Source organism: Martes martes (genome assembly GCF_963455335.1).
Source record: "Martes martes genome assembly, chromosome: 8".
NCBI lineage: Eukaryota > Metazoa > Chordata > Mammalia > Carnivora > Mustelidae > Martes > Martes martes.
In genome coordinates this window covers 84,371,901-84,386,639 of record NC_137895.1, presented here as the reverse complement: position 1 = coordinate 84,386,639, position 14,739 = coordinate 84,371,901, and the positions used below count along the sequence as shown (strand labels likewise).

Sequence of the window (14,739 nt, the reverse complement as noted above, 5' to 3'; positions counted from 1 at the left end):
TGGCGTTGCGCCAAGGGTGGGCATGGGGAGCAGCCGTGAAACTTGGGCACGTGAGGGACAGTTGTCACCTGTCGTAGTGCCCCTGACACCCAGTCTTCACAGTACCTTTGCTCGTGGCTCCCTCGTGGCTGAGACTGCTGCTTACGGGAGGGGTGGAGATAGGGGACCAGGGGCATTATGGATTCCGGGGGAGAGGGCTGCAGAGCTGGGCAAGTACGTGGAGTTCAAGTTAGGACTCTTGGGCCTTTTGGACCTGAGGCAGGGATGTTGTAAGGCTATGACTAAGCCTCTTCTTCCCCACCTCCCCGAACAGGTCCCTTCTGTGCTGCCGAGTGCTTTCCTTCCGGCACCTGGGTGTTGGGGGAGGTGCCTGGGAGCATCAGTTTCCCTGCCAGCTCCGGCCTTGTTCCCTTCCCACTCAGTGGCTCCCTTGTGAGAGAAAAGGGCCAGGAGACTTGTTTATCTCCTCCGACAAACCTGGCCATGTGAGCCCGCAGACACAGAACAGGAGCCCACCAGACTGTGCATGGTGTTTATTAGTGATGACAGTGAGGTGGGGGTCTTGTGGAACATGCTCTGTAGGTCACACGCTAGAGCCATAAGGCAAGGGTAGTCGGGTAGACAGGGCCTCTGGGGGCTGTCCACTGTGTCCCTCTCTCCCCACCTAACCCTAACTTAACAAGCAGCAGCTATGAATCAGCAAATAAAGTTGGGCCCATATTCCCCAGGAGGCATGAGGGCCAAGAACAGAAAGGACAGGATGCAAGAGCAAAAGAATGAGGGGGACACGGAGGCCCCCGAAGCTGTTTCATACGTTCTCCACTATACACTTCCCTTCCCAAAGCCCCAACCCAGCTTGGCTCCTGCCTGCCACCCGTTGGGCTTGACCATGCTCCAGTCTCTGGTGCTGGCAGATGTCAAGAAGCTTTCCTGGCAGGTGAAGAGATCTGCTGGGGAGCCACTGGCCCCAGCCTTGCCTGCCTGCTGCTCTGGCCTCCTATGTGGGTGCCCCACTCCAGCTGACGGACAGGAGTGTCACCTTGTTGGGCTCTGATTGTCTCGTTTCTAATGTGTGGTAGTGAGGTGAGTGAAGGACCTCGAACCCCCAAAGCACAACCCCTGAGTCCCTTGACCATTAGGACTTGTGCCCGCTCAGGGACCTTGTTTCTGCCGCATGCCATGCTGTCCACGCCCCCACCCTCTTGTCACTTGGAGGGGGCATCCCTTCCCTGAGTCTGGTGGGAAGGCCCCTGTGAAGGGGATCCTGGCCTGAGGGCACTGCCCAGTGGGGCAGCTTTTTGTGCAGGAGAGGAAGGTGCCAGGGGTGTAGCACACACAGCTAGTACCTGGAATGGGAGCCTAGGGGGGTCACTGTGCCCAGGAGGTAAGGGGGCTCCCTGCTTCTCCCAGAACCTTGGGACCACAGACAGCCCTGGAGCTGGGGCTGGGCAGGGGGTTGTGGGGGCTGAACCTAGTGCCAGCCTACTGCCAGTCTACCTCCAACCTGCCTGGAGTGGGCCCCCCAGTCAGTTGTGCCTGCGCCCGCCAGGGGAGGCCAGTGGGAGGCGGTCAGTAGCTATCCTTGGGCCAGGGCCGGTTGCGCTGCCAGTTCCGGTCATTGTGGTTGTGCTCCGAGTCCTGGGCGAGGAGCCGGTCTTGGGGGTCATGCCCGTTAGCACTAGGCAGCCCCGAGGTGTGTTGGCGGTGCGGCTGGTACAGGTCCTGGTAGGCGTCGGCATAGTCCTCCTCCAAGTGGCGGGAGCTGCGCTGTGAAGAACCTGTCCAGGCTTGGCGGGAGCTCTCGCTGGCCTCATCTGAAGGCATCAAGCTGTCCCTCTCCAGGGGTGAGTGCTCCTCGCCACGCTCCCCCAGCAGCTGCTGGTTCTGGGGGCAACACAACAGCTCTAAGTAGATGGGGTCGACCTCACCTGGGCCCCCCCACCACCTCTAGCGGGGTGGGGGTGGGGAATCTCCCCACCTCAACCCTCAGTTCCTGGATATAGGAAATGGTCCAAGGAAGGAGAAGCAGCTTCCACTTGAGACACGGAAAACCAGCTTTGGACTTCTGCAGAATTCAGACTCTGCCTTCAAGACAGACTAAGAGAAGGAGTATGTTTCTTCTGAGCTCAGAACAGTAACCTCAGATTACCTATCTCCTTGATTTCTTCCCTCTCATCAGGAAGTTCCTTTGCCCATCTGCCCCAGCTCTGCACAGCAGAGCTGAGTTCTCCCATCCTTTGGCCCTCGAGCTGGAGGCCAAGGACAGTTCTCTGGACCAGGAGGGGGCAGTGCTTTGGCTGGCTTAGCCTGAACACCTGTGCCCGCTGGAAATGGATACCTGAAGTCCGGGGATGGCACTAGGAGGGCCCAGAAGCCCAGGGCCAGGAGCTGGGTGGTGGGTGGCCCTCCAGTAGACCTCTAGGTACTCCGCCAGGTGCTCACAGGCGTCCTCCAGCTGGTTCTCATCCAGAATCACATCAAATGACTCCTGGGAAGGAGAGGGAAAGCAATGAGCTTGGCTTCCTCTCAGTAGCAGCCCCCCACCCATCTCCAGCACTTCCCTGGCCCTGGAGAAGCAGGAGTGGGCGCAGCAGTCCCTGGCACAGGCACTCACCGGTGGGCACTGGACCAGCTTATCGTAAGCCATCATTTGTACGGTCAGGTGCTTCATCTGTGACTTGCCCCGGGAGCGGATGAGGCGCTGGAGGACCTAAGGTTGGAATGGGCAGAGCTGGGCCCGGTCCTGGGGCCTGTCTCCCCACTTGGGATATGGTATCAGAAGCAGGTGAGGGCCATCAGGAGGGGGCAGCAGGGGAAGGGAACGCAGGAGCCCTCGGGCAGGGACCAGGTAGAGCTGCACCGCATGGCGGCTGGGCAGCCCTGTGGGCCTCCGCCACGGCCACCACTGATGTACCTTTGGGGAGGACACTTTGACAAAGACGATGATGGGGGCCAGTGAGGTCTTGGCCAGCTGTGCTGGGTGGTTGATGGTGTCGGCATCCAGCACTACCAGCTGCAGGGATTTGGCCAGCTCGAATATGCGCTCGATCTCGCTCTGGACTTCCGCTGTGGAGGGGGCAAGCAAGCCGCAACGCTCACCTTGGGGCCGCACCTACGTTTTCCTCCAGCCGGGCCGCGGGCTCTCCGGGGTGGTAGATGGGAAGGAACGGGAGGGACAAAGTATTCCTCAAGGCCCCGGGCAGGCAGAGAAACAGAGAACCCGGCTGACTGGGGTGGTTCTCGCCAGACCTGGGGCAGGCAGAGAGGCTGGGCGGGACTGCGAGGTGCCAGGGAAGAGAAAGGTGGGAAGAAGGGTCTCAGGAATGCTTGAGCGGGCCGAGAAGCAGGAGACCGGGCTTCTCACCAATGCTGGAGCGGGCGGAGGAGCGCTCGATGATGGTCCTCTTGCCCGGATTGTTGAGCACGGACCGCTTTGCCAGTGAGAGGTCCGCTGTGACGCGGGTGATGGAGATCCTGGGGTGGGGGGTGGAGAATCACAGCCCACCTCTAAATTTCAAGCCTCAGGCCTCTCCTTACCCAGGTCCCACTAACTTTCTCTTTAGAGGAGACCTTGATACAGGCACCTGGAAGGAGATGCCACCTGAGGCCAGAGCAGCTCACCTGCCATCAAACCTATGTTTGAGGAAGTCGAAGAGAGCCTTCTGCATCATGTCTGTGACCTGGGTGGGAGGGGTGAGGGGAAAGGCATGCAACTGACTGGGAGCCCTCTCAGAGAGAGGCAGCATCCCTAGGCATGGCCCTAGAGACTGCCCCCCTCTACACACAGAACTGATGAAGGGAGAACACCCACTCCCACCATCCCTCAGGCCTTCCCGTGGCAGGCTGGGTAGAGGCAACTCTTTGGCGACAGGGACCTTCTCTTACCTCATAACCTTTCAGAGAGGGTCCCACCAACACCACAGGCCGCATGGAGGGCACTACATCATATGGGGGAACGTGTTCTGCCTGCAGAATTGACCTGAGGTCAAGCAGGGCCTCGGCCCTCACGCCTGTCCTATGCCTCCCTGGTGCAGGGCAGATTCGGAAGTTCTGGGCTCCCTCCCTTCTCTGCTCTCCTGCCCTTCCAACAGTGACTGCCCCGAAACCTGTCCCCACAGCCATAAGCCATGAGCTCCCCACCACCCCCGCCCAGATCCCTTCCTTGACTCACCTGCTTTTGCTTCTGCTTGGCTTTTTGGAAAAGGAAATAAAAGATTAAAGTTGGTGAAGGGGGAACGGCCCTGGGGGCATGGTATTCCCTTCCCCAGGGGAGACACTCGGTTTCTCTGAGCTCTTTTGGTCCCTCCACCAACCCCTTCCCACACAGCTCACCTGGGAACTGCTCCCTCTCCCCCCGTGTCTTAGTCACCCACCTACCCAAGATGAGTGGGTCGGGGGGAGGCTACCTAGAGATGGAGGAGGGGAGCGTCGGTTGCCAATGTCACTCAGGCTGGAGGGGTTCCCAGATCTCCTGAGAGCAGAGAGGCCAATTAGTATGCATGTTCTACATGTTACTTAATAGTTGTATACATTTCCTTACATCTTAGTGAGGAAGGAATGTGCGTCATGCATATCTGCACGTGTGTCAGCTTCAGGATACGAGGGGTTTATGTTCGTAGAGTCACAAACCCTGCTCTCACCTGGCCTTCTGCTCCTGCTTGAGCCGGATGCTCTCCAGGCGCTGGGGGCTGGGGATGAAGGCGATGTCCCCACCCTCTTTCACTAGCCTCCCGATCCACCAGTCATTGCTGTACTTCTGGGGGAAGGGACGGTGAGAGGAGGCACCCAGGCCTCAGTCCTGGCTCTTCAGTGTGAAGGAGCCAGGGAGGCGTTCAGAGAGCTGGTCTGAGGAAGGCAGCATGAAGGGAGGGGGGCAGGAGAAAGTGCCAGAGGGAAGGGCGACCAGGTTTGAGCCACCCAAGATTTCAGTGGGAGGCATCACTGACGTCAGAGGGGGACCTAAGAGGCAACTCATCTAACTGCTTGCTTTACACGTTCGGAGATGGAGGCCCAAGCCAGGTCTCAGAAGGATGGAGGCCCCGGGGATTGGGTTTTAGATATGAAGGGCATACAGGTGTGTGTTCTGGGTAAGAACTGAAGAGTTTGGGGACTTGTTTACAGACTGAGACTGAAGTAAGAGGCATGGGAGCTAGGGCAAGAGCGGGGGAATTAGGTGGCTTCTCTCTGGGATTGGAGTTGGTCACCTCTTTAATGTGCAGAAAATCTTTGGCCTCAAAGTTGACTCCAGAGCCCTGGACTGGGCACTCCTCGTCCAGCACGCCACAGTAGCTGACATTGGTCCTCACAGCAAATGCCACAGGTTTGTGCTAGGGAATTGGGCCATCAGTGCAAGTGAGGGGGGCTTCACAGCACCCCTTCTAACATCAGTGCCCCACCAGTACAGGGCAGAGGCCCCAACAGAACACCCATGACACACATGCACACTCATGAGTATCTTGCTCACTGACCCCTGGGGACTGAGGGCTGAGCCGAAGTTTCCACCCAGCCTGGCCTGGCCACCCAAGTTGATACCTTGGCCCTTTCAAGCTGCTGCTGAGCCTGGCTCTCCACTTCCCGCCGGGCACTTTCCCGGTCTTCCTCCAGGGAGACGTCTGAGTCCAGAGATGGGCGGCTGGTATAGGAGTCAGCTGAACCCTGGCATGGGGGAGAGGCTATGACCCCTGGGCTCAGGTATGACGGGCACTATAGGCACCCTCTAAGCCCTACAGCAGGGCCTCCACTAACCTTAGCCCGTCCACGTCCACATGGGCAACTGGGCTGCAGTGGTCCCTTCCATCTCCCTGAGAAGGGCCCAGTGCCTCTGGGCTGCAGGAAAGCCAGCCCTATCCATATGTGCTAAGATCTGGGCCCCTCCCCCCAAAGCCTATTAATACTGCAGCCTTGAATAGAGCTTTCACTTTCCTCTTTCCTCCCTTTCCTCCCCTCTACCCTGGCCTCTGGGGCAGAGTGAAGGGAGATGTGCTGAAGATGATATATTGGAGATGATTCCGAATCTAAAAGACCCAGCCTTCTTGCTCACATCAGCCTGCAAAGCAGCCTGGACCTTATCCCTTTAAAATGCGTGGCATGGGTACAGTCAGCCGGGAACAGTCGAGAGACTCTGGTTGGCATGGCACTGGTCCTGAGTGTCAGGATAGAGCCATCCACCCCCTCAGAGCTCATCTCCCCCAGTGCCCACTCTTCCAGGGTGAAGAGGAGGACACAGAGCTGCCAACTCCTGGAAGTCACTTCCTCTCCACTCTCCCTGCCCCCACTTTCTTTCCTCTCACACCTGCTGGGGCAACTGGCCAGGTGTGGGCAGCAAACAAGACACAGACTGAGAAGGCAACACAAAGCTGTCTCCCTGGGCCCCAGTGAGGCTCGGCCACACCTACCATCTGGCCTACATCTCCCCAGCCCTTCCCCAAGGGGATATCAGCCCTAGAGGAAGGACATGTAAGTGCTAGGCAACCCAGCCGAGGACCCTGGGGATGTCAGGACAGGGTCTCTGGTAACCTGAGCCAGGAGAGTCTCTGAGTCCTGCCCATAGGAAGGGTCTTTGGGCAAGGGGTACATCTGGAGGGTTGCAGAGCTCAATATGAGGGAGGCCCCAAGGGAGATGCACAAATGAGCAAGGGAAGCTGGACCTCAGGACAGGAGGATAGAAGCCAGGATGTCTGGGATCCCCCCCTGCCCCCTCCCCCGCCTCGTTTAGGGCAAAGGGAATCTTTTGGTTTCTACCTCTTGTTTTCTACCTCTTTCTACCTGTTGTTTTCTACCTCTTTATGATCAGAAGCCTGACGTGGTACTTCCATCAGTTCTGAGGTGCAGGTGGCAGAGAGAAGATAGGGCCCTAGATAAGGGGTCCATGTGGGAATGTGTGTGGGGTGGGGTGGGGAGGGGTTTTAGAATGTACTCAGACTGGGGAACATTCCTTCAAGCCCACCGTGCATGACCACTTCCAGAAGGCCTCGGAAGCCAGACTCTCAGTGGGGGAGACAAACACACATATCGCCATGCCCTCCGCCCCAGCCACACCATCGGCAAGGCTGGTCAGCTTGCTATCGGCCCAGGGCCTTGAGCCTCAGCTAAAGACAATGTCTGTGGTAGATGGAAGGCATGAAGATAGCACAACGGGGACAAAGCTTTCATTTTACGGAGGACTAGAGTCGGCCTGCTCTTCCCCATCTCTCGAGAACAAAATAAGGCTGGCTTGACAGCAGGATAAAGAGCAGCTGAGCCCTGGGGAAGAAGCTTCGCACTGTCACTGGAGTGGGGGGACCTCTTTGCGGGGGTCTTAGCCCTAAGAGACAGCTGACTAAGGTGAACAGGGGCCAGTGGGAAGGGAGGCAAGGGACAAGGCAGGATGACCACTCACTTGGATGAGTATACATCAGATGCAGGCTTATGCTGGAAGAGGAGTCTGACCTTTACCCTCTGCCCCACAGTCTCTTGGCCTAATTTCATCATCTTAATGTCCCTGCCTGGGCCATCTGGGTCACCTGGCCTCTCACCTAAGGATGGGAAGGAGAGGATCTCCCCCTCAATGTTTAATGAGTTGTGCTCAGCCTGGAACCTGTCTCCACGATTCCGGAGTCCTCAGAGCTCCCTCATCTCTTGTGTGCGGGTACCACCGGGGAGGCCAGGGCCGCCCTGCCGAGTGTGCTCGGGGGTCTTGCTGCCCTCACCCCCTGTTAGGCCCAAACAGCCAGAGGCTCAGTACTTCTGGAGCTGCCAGGAGTTGGCACAGTGCCCTGGTGTTGCCCCCCTTGCCTGGTGAGTGTGTGGGCAGGCTGCCGCTCCACTCTTGCCTGGCATGGGGGAAGGAGAGGAGGGAGATGAGCCGGTGGATTTATTTAGAGCCTGATCTCCCTCCTACTGCTTCAAAGGGGGCCTCAGGGAGAGCAAGAAGCCAGGCAAGAGAAAGTGGGGGGAGGGTGATCCGGGAACCAGCAAGGGGTGCCAAGCCAGGAGGGGGCAAGAGGCCTGCCCCAACACCAGCCACATGTCAGTCTTTACCTTGCAGTAGCCCTTGCCATCTCACTAGGGCTGGGGAAGAACCTTCTAGGGCCCTCCAGCCCCTTGGAGAGGTTCATCTGCAAGCTCACCTTGGCACCCTGGGCCATGCCAGCTGTCCCTTCAACTGTCAGAAAGAGGTGTCCACCAGAGCCTTGCAAGTCATCTGCTCTAGCTGCAATGTAATTAGCCCCAGAGGCCCAGTGGGGAAATTGGGCCCAGCAGGATCCCAGTCCCAGAAAAGGACTGATAGCTGTCTACTCTGAACCCTAGAACTCCTGTATCCTGGATTTGGCAGCAAGAGATGGAAGAAAACGCAAACACTGCTCTTTTGACCCTCCACCCCTCTCAGGGACCTCTTCCAAGCCATCCAGGGGTCCTCTCCAAAGGAGGCCTTCATGCAGGAGCTTTGAGGGAAGGGACCAAGAAGCTGCTCCCCATCCTTGCCCCATCTTTCCAGGCACTCTCCCTGCTCCCTGAGCTCCGGGAATCACTGCCTAATGAGCTGATTTGTCTCAGTGGGTCAGGAGATAAAAGCAAAGAGGAGAATTAAATATTTATCAGTTGCCTAGTTCTCTGAGCAAAGAGCTTCCTCTCCATCCCCAGGCCCTCAGCCCCTCTGGCCTCACCCCCAGGCCCTCCATGCTGAGCAGGAGCTCAGGAGGCCCACTGCTCTGAGGAGGCCTCAGCAGGAGGCATGGAATGGATGGGGCTCATCAGCTGGCCCACCCATGTGCTGGTGCCTAGTTTCCAGCCTGGGAGAGAAGCTGGGCTCCACACAGGGTGAGGAAACAAGGCAATGCTCAGGGATGGGAGCAGAAGGGAATAAGGGAGATCCTCAAGTTTATGACCCTTCTGAGGCTGGGACCTGACTCTCGGATGTTCTCCTAGGCTCTCTAAATTTGTCCTTCCCTTGAAGCATAGGAGGTCTGAATGGTCCTCCCCCCAGAAAGCCCCAGTTTCTCCTGCAGCTGCTGTGTTCAGACCCCCGTCAATCTTCCTTTGGGAACTCGAGACACTGCGTGTGCCCTCTCTACAGCCTCTGTGCCCTCAGCCTCCAGCCCTTCCTCCCTCTACCCTGCAGTCCTGGGCTCTGGACACCTGCTTGAGCCTTTCCCCCACACTACCCCCACGTCGCACACACCCTATACCCCTTGGTCTAGGATTGGGGTCCTGAGAAGCCCTGGGCACGAAAACCCATGTCCCCACTTTCCAGGAGCGCCCCCCAACCCCTGCACGCCCTGCCCCTCCACTGAGGCGTTTGTCAAAGTCCTGAACTGGGGAAGGGTCCAAGGGAGAAGACGAGTCACCCCAATTTCCCCACCCCCACCCTCACCGTGGGCACTCACCGCCTCCGAGTCCTCAAACCCGGGCACGTAGGAGTCGTCATACATGGGGGAGTCCGGGTGGGGGGGGGAAGCGCGCGGCGCCGGGGGCGGAGGCAGCCCGGAGGCAGGGGCGAGGACAGCGGGCCGCGCCCGAGAGATGCCGCCGAGCCCCGCAGCCCTGCGGGCGGCGGCGGAGAGCGAGAGAGCGCGAAGGAGAGAGCGAGCCGCGAAGACCAGCTGCTCGGAGCTCAAATCAACGCTCCCCCCACCCCACCCCCCCAAACCCTGCCGGTCCCACCCCGAGCGCGGCTGAGGAATCTGGCGCCGGCTCCTACAACAATAGTGCCCGCCCACCTGACCCCCTCCCCGGCAGCTGGCGAAGGCGGCGGCGGAGGGCGCCGGCCACCCGGGGAGCCCGAGACCGGGCCGGGAGAGGGTGGCCGGCCGCAGCCGGGGAGAAGGTGGGTCCCCAAGCACCTATGGGGCACAGGGGCGGCGGGGAGGAAGGGGAGGAGAGACTGCGGGCGGGGCGGATCCGGGCTCAGAGGAGGCGGGGCGAGGAGAGATGCGGAGACAGAGACGCTCAGCAACCCAGGAAATACTCCGCCGGGAAACAAAGGGCTGGAGCGGGGGAGGGGAGGGGGCGCGGAGATGGTACCCGAGCCGAGAAAGCGGAGGGCGCAGGTTGCGGAGAGGCAGGAGGCAGAGAAAGAAGGGGTCGAGGCAGAGGAAGAAAGGCGGGGGGAGACAGGAAATTGGGGAGACTGGGGGAGATCGGAGAGGCGGGGCGGGGGCGGGGGACGGGCGGCCAATGGGGGAGGGGCCCCAGGTGAGAGGGCTGTGGGTCTGGGCCCCGGCGGCCCAGAGACTCGGAAAGCAAACCCCCGCAGTGGTTCCGGGGAGGAGTGGGTTTGGCGACCCCTGGCCAATGCCGTGAAAGTAGCCCCTACCCCAACAGGTGCTTGCCCCCCTCAGGGCTGGGATCCTGCAGCAAAGGGCCTTGTCGCCCAGCCGGTGCAAAGGGATTGGTTTTGGGTCCGGCCGCCCCACACCTGTTGCGCGAGCGGATTCCATCCTAGTATGGCCAGGATGGGGGTTCCCTTCCTCATTTCCTTGCCAAGGACTGAGCCAGGCGGTGCCAAGGCATCCGTGGGAACTGGGGGAGGGAGGGGCTGTTTTAGGTGAGCCTAAGGGGAGGAGGAAAGAAACCGGAGGGTGGAGGTAGGGGGACTGTCAGGGCTGGCACAGAAGGTGGGATCCTGGCCAAATGGGGTCGGGACGCGGGGGGAGGGCAAGACGACGGAATCACTAGTGTAAGGCCTCCTTAGAGAAAGGATGGAGCTGGGGTCGCCGGTATCCGGGTTGGAGCCACAGTGCCACTCTGTACCAGTCAGTCTCCTTCCCAGGAGCACCAAGCTGTGAGGTTAGAGACAGAGCCACAGCCCTCGTCTTGAGTAAACTTCCCCAAAGATCCACCCATCTGAGCTTCCTCCTTTCTCCCACCTTCTGAGCAACACTGTTCCTTCGAATTTGGGTTACCTACCTGCCGCCCTTCCGGACCACAACCACTCCCCTCTGGGGTTACACTTGGAGCCCTTTGAGCTCAGTCCTCCTCCAGTCCCAGTTTCTCACACCCGGGAGGGTGAATTGGGAATCTGCTCCTCACTTTACCTTCCTGAGCTACAAGGGAGTCAGAAGACGGAAACTGACAGGGTCTGATGAGGTCTAGGGGGGAACCACTGTGCTTAGGGGAGAGGAAGACCACCCAACCCAATTGGCTGCCCCATTTGTGTCCCTTGTTCATGTCCCATTGCCAAGAAAGAAGGAGAGAAAGGGCCTCATCTTAAGACTATCTTTAGTCTGCCTTTAGTCCGTCTACCCCTGTGAGTGGTGCAGCCCAGCTCTGCTTAGCTTCTTCCTCCCGCTGGATTTGGCAGACAACTTTGTTGGAGCCCTACGGCCTGGCAAGAACTGGTTGGGGGGGGGACCCCAGCTGTCTCAGTTCCCTCTGCAGAGTCCAGCACCCTTTGGGGGTTGTTATACATTGGATTCTTTGGCAGTGCCAATTCCCAGGCACTGTTCTTTTCACTTTCGTGCCCTCTTCCAGTTCCTCGGAATTCCTCAGATCCTCCTCTTTTATTCTCTGCCTCTTCAGTTCCTTCTGTTTTTCCAGAAGGGCAGAAAGAAGGCATGAAAGAATAGGGCCTTCCAGGCGCTCTCTCTACTGGAAGATGATTCCAACGAAGACAGCTGCTGAGACATCTGCTTCCCTTCCTGTCCCCTGAATCTACTCTCTCCTGGTCTCTCCTTTCGGGACTCTTCCCACCACCAGGGAGTCCCCGGGGGTTATGGTAACACAGCAGGTCTGCCATCAGCTTCACTCCTTCCTCACACACCTTGTCTTCATCCCCATCTGGGACGGTGGTGTCTAAGTTGGTTTCTGAGGCACGAGTTGCCATGCCAACCACCCCGGGGGATACGGTTTCAAGTTTTTCATACCTAGGCCCATCCCTTGGGTCTTGCGGGAGCCTCAGAGCTGCTCTCGTTCCTTATCTCTGAGTTGCTACTCAATGCCCCCTTCCGTTTCTCACCTCACCCACACCTGCTTGCTCCTGTTCTCATGCCCTGCCAGCTTCCTGTCCTGAAACAAGACAAGCGCCTGTCAGCATCCATGGGGCCCTAACCCCTTTTCTTTTCCGTGGCTGAGCATAAGGGGCGAGAGAGATGGCACAAAAATGATTTGAGGAGAGGATTCCTGCTCTCTTCGTTCTAGGAGAGAGCTGTTAGATTGGCAGCTGGCTGGTAGCCAAGGCATGGATGCAGGACATTGGGGGGCGGGGGGCAGGCAGGCAGGGAAGCCTGGATAACCAGCCAGGTTTGGGAGCTGGAGTTCTTGAGAGCCTCCAGAAGACATTCTAGCTTCTCCTATAAGTGCACCAGGAAGCTGGACAGATCCTAATCCCTCTGCATTGAGTGGGGAAACCGAGTCAGGAGCTGGTACCTCTGGGAAGTCCTTCTCCCTAGCAGTTTTTAAGATCCAGACCAAGCCAAACCCCTAGCATTCTAGCTGCTAGGCTGCCCTCAGGGAGCCTGGAGAGGGCCACCAGGGAAGCTCGGTGGATCCCTCTTATCTCCATCCTCTCATCTAGTTCCTTTTCTGGCTCCCCCGGCAGTCTTCCCCTCCCGTCCCAATCCCAGCTCTGGTTGCTCCCTCCTTTCTTGCCCGCCTCTTCCACCCTTAGCCTCACCTCCTCGACCTTCCTCCCTCCCCATCACTGCAGTCTCCCCCAAATGAAGGCCCTCTTCCTAGCTTGGAGTGGGGTTCTCCTCCCACCCACTGGGGAGGGGGCCCCCGCGTTTACCTCATTCAGCAGGAAGGTAGCACTGGAGTCAGAAAAAGACATAGACCGGGCTAGCGGCCTTTCCCCCTCCCCCGGGCCAGGGGCTCCGAGGCGGGAGCAGGACCCGGCCGCAGCTCTGCACACTGGCTCCCGCCTGCATGCCTGGCCTCGCCCCACGCCCGCCTGGCTCGCCGCCGGCTCGCGTCCCTCTCTCTGGGTTCCCTCCCCCTTCTCTCCACTCCTTCCCTCCCTCTCCCTCCCCTTCTCGCCGCCCTGTCACTCTCCCTCTCCCGTCGCCTTTCAGTCCTGCTCTCTCCATATCCATCTCTTCTTCCTCTCCGCGGACCGCGTTCTCCGTTTATCTGCGTGCCTCTCATTGTCCTTCCACCCCCCCATCTCTCCTCCCTTCTCCGCCTCCCCCTTCCTCCTCAAGCCGCTCCCCCAGAAAAGGTAGGGGCTCTGGAGCTCCCGCCGCCGCAGGCAGAAGGGCGAGAGTCGCTCCGGGTTCGCCCGGATTCCGGAGGTCTGGGCGGAAGGTTCTGGTCCCTCCCGACCCCGGCTCCGTGCGCTCGAGGAAGCCAAGCGCCCGCGCTCCACCCCGACCTCAGCAGGGGAAAGGAGCGCAGGGAGGAATGTCCGAGTGCGGCTTGCTGGCCCCCCCAGCAAGGCGCCCCCTCCGGGTTCCGGGGAAGCCACGTGCTGCCACCCGTCCCCGACCCTGTGTCTCCAGCGCGCCCGGGAGTCTCTCGATCTCCCTTCTCTGCGGGGTTGTGGCACCCCGGGACTCAGTCCGCGAAGGCGCGGGGCGAGGCGCGGCGGCTCCTCCCGGGCTGGCTGCAGCGCCCCCTAGGCTCACTCGCCCGGTGGCCGCACATGCCCTCCAGGTGGCGGCACCCGCCGGGGGGTCCAGTCTGTTGCGCGGCTGGGGGCCCACGCTGCCAGCAGGAGGCGCTGCGCTAGCCGGAGCGGAGGGGGCGCAGCCCGCAGCCAGAACCCCCACCGAAGTCTAGGACGAACCCCCCTCCTTCTCTTTCCAAGAACTGCGGTCCCAACTGGTCGGACCCCCAGGATGGAACTCCAGGCTGCACCCTATCTCCACCCCCGTAGGATTCCTTTGAGACACTTGGCTTCTCTGGGGCCTTAAACAGCTCCTACCTCCATGTTGTTCTCCAGGGGCGCCCCCGCTGAGCCCAGCAGCTTCCCGGCCAGGCCTGGGATGCTGGGAGTCCAGAGTCGCGGGACCGCTGCTCCGGTCAGTACCCCCTCCGCCCCCTTGGGCGGGCACGTCAAACAGGACAAGCCCAAGTTCTGGCGCTGGAAGGGGGGAGCGGGGGTGTAGTTCCAGCCGGCTCTCTTCCTGCACCCTTCTAAGCGGATCAGCCTCTCATTGGTCCCTCCACACCCCCAGCACCCCCAGGCTGGACTCTTGTGTATACCAAAGAGTATGACTAAAGGGGAGGGGGCGGCCGAATCCCTCGCGGAGACAGACACGCCCTGATGCTGAGTGACAGGAGTCCCTAACTTCCCCTCACACCACCTAAAACTCTGCCCCTTAAGATCAAGGGCGCTCCACCAGCCCTCCTCAGCCCATTTTTGTATTCCTTTCCCTGGGGTGGGGTGGGGGGGAATCCTGGAACCCCTCCCTCAATCTTTGGGGGATCTTGAAGACTTCTCTCCCTCTCTGCTCAGCTGACCCTCCACTTGCCCCCATTCCAGAAGGAGCTAAATCGGGGAGAAGCAATTCTCCTCTCTCCACCCCTAGCTCCTCCTCAGGCTGGACTTAACCTGGAAAGTGCTTTTTGAGGGCACCTCCTCCCCTCCCTCCGTGGTCTAGTCCAGGGGGGTCCAAGGATCTCCTACCCACCACCTACCCTCAAGTTACTCAGCTTCAACTATTCAGAGGAGATAAAGAGGTCGTGTGTGTTATTAAAATGTGCATGGAGTTTTGTTTTTTTAAAAATAGGTTTTGTTTTTTTGGCTTTAATAGATGGAGCAGAGCTTTGCTTTTCACTTGGCAATAAGACCTGGAGGGAGAGAGAGCCCCCCCGCCCCCT

General features: G+C 59.5%; 1 protein-coding gene across 3 annotated transcripts; it reads right to left on the bottom strand.

The window, feature by feature from the left end:
- Positions 1–518: 518 nt before the first annotated feature.
- On the bottom strand, positions 519–12,847 carry CACNB3 (calcium voltage-gated channel auxiliary subunit beta 3). 3 transcript variants are annotated; one of them, XM_080812047.1, is made up of 14 exons: positions 9,366–9,663; positions 5,533–5,655; positions 5,205–5,327; positions 4,641–4,756; positions 4,407–4,471; positions 4,172–4,191; positions 3,886–3,966; positions 3,622–3,680; positions 3,365–3,474; positions 2,915–3,066; positions 2,615–2,710; positions 2,339–2,488; positions 1,979–2,097; positions 519–1,884 (listed from the first exon to the last, which is right to left on the bottom strand). In XM_080812047.1, the coding sequence occupies exons 1-13, from the start codon at positions 9,408–9,410 to the stop codon at positions 1,987–1,989; spliced, it is 1,251 nt and encodes a 416-aa protein (XP_080668173.1). In that variant the 5' UTR covers positions 9,411–9,663; the 3' UTR covers positions 519–1,884; positions 1,979–1,986. The 3 variants fall into 3 exon arrangements, with proteins under 3 accessions (XP_080668173.1, XP_080668172.1, XP_080668171.1); XM_080812046.1 differs by lacking the exons at positions 1,979–2,097; positions 9,366–9,663 and adding an exon at positions 12,707–12,847; XM_080812045.1 differs by lacking the exon at positions 1,979–2,097.
- Positions 12,848–14,739: the final 1,892 nt, after the last annotated feature.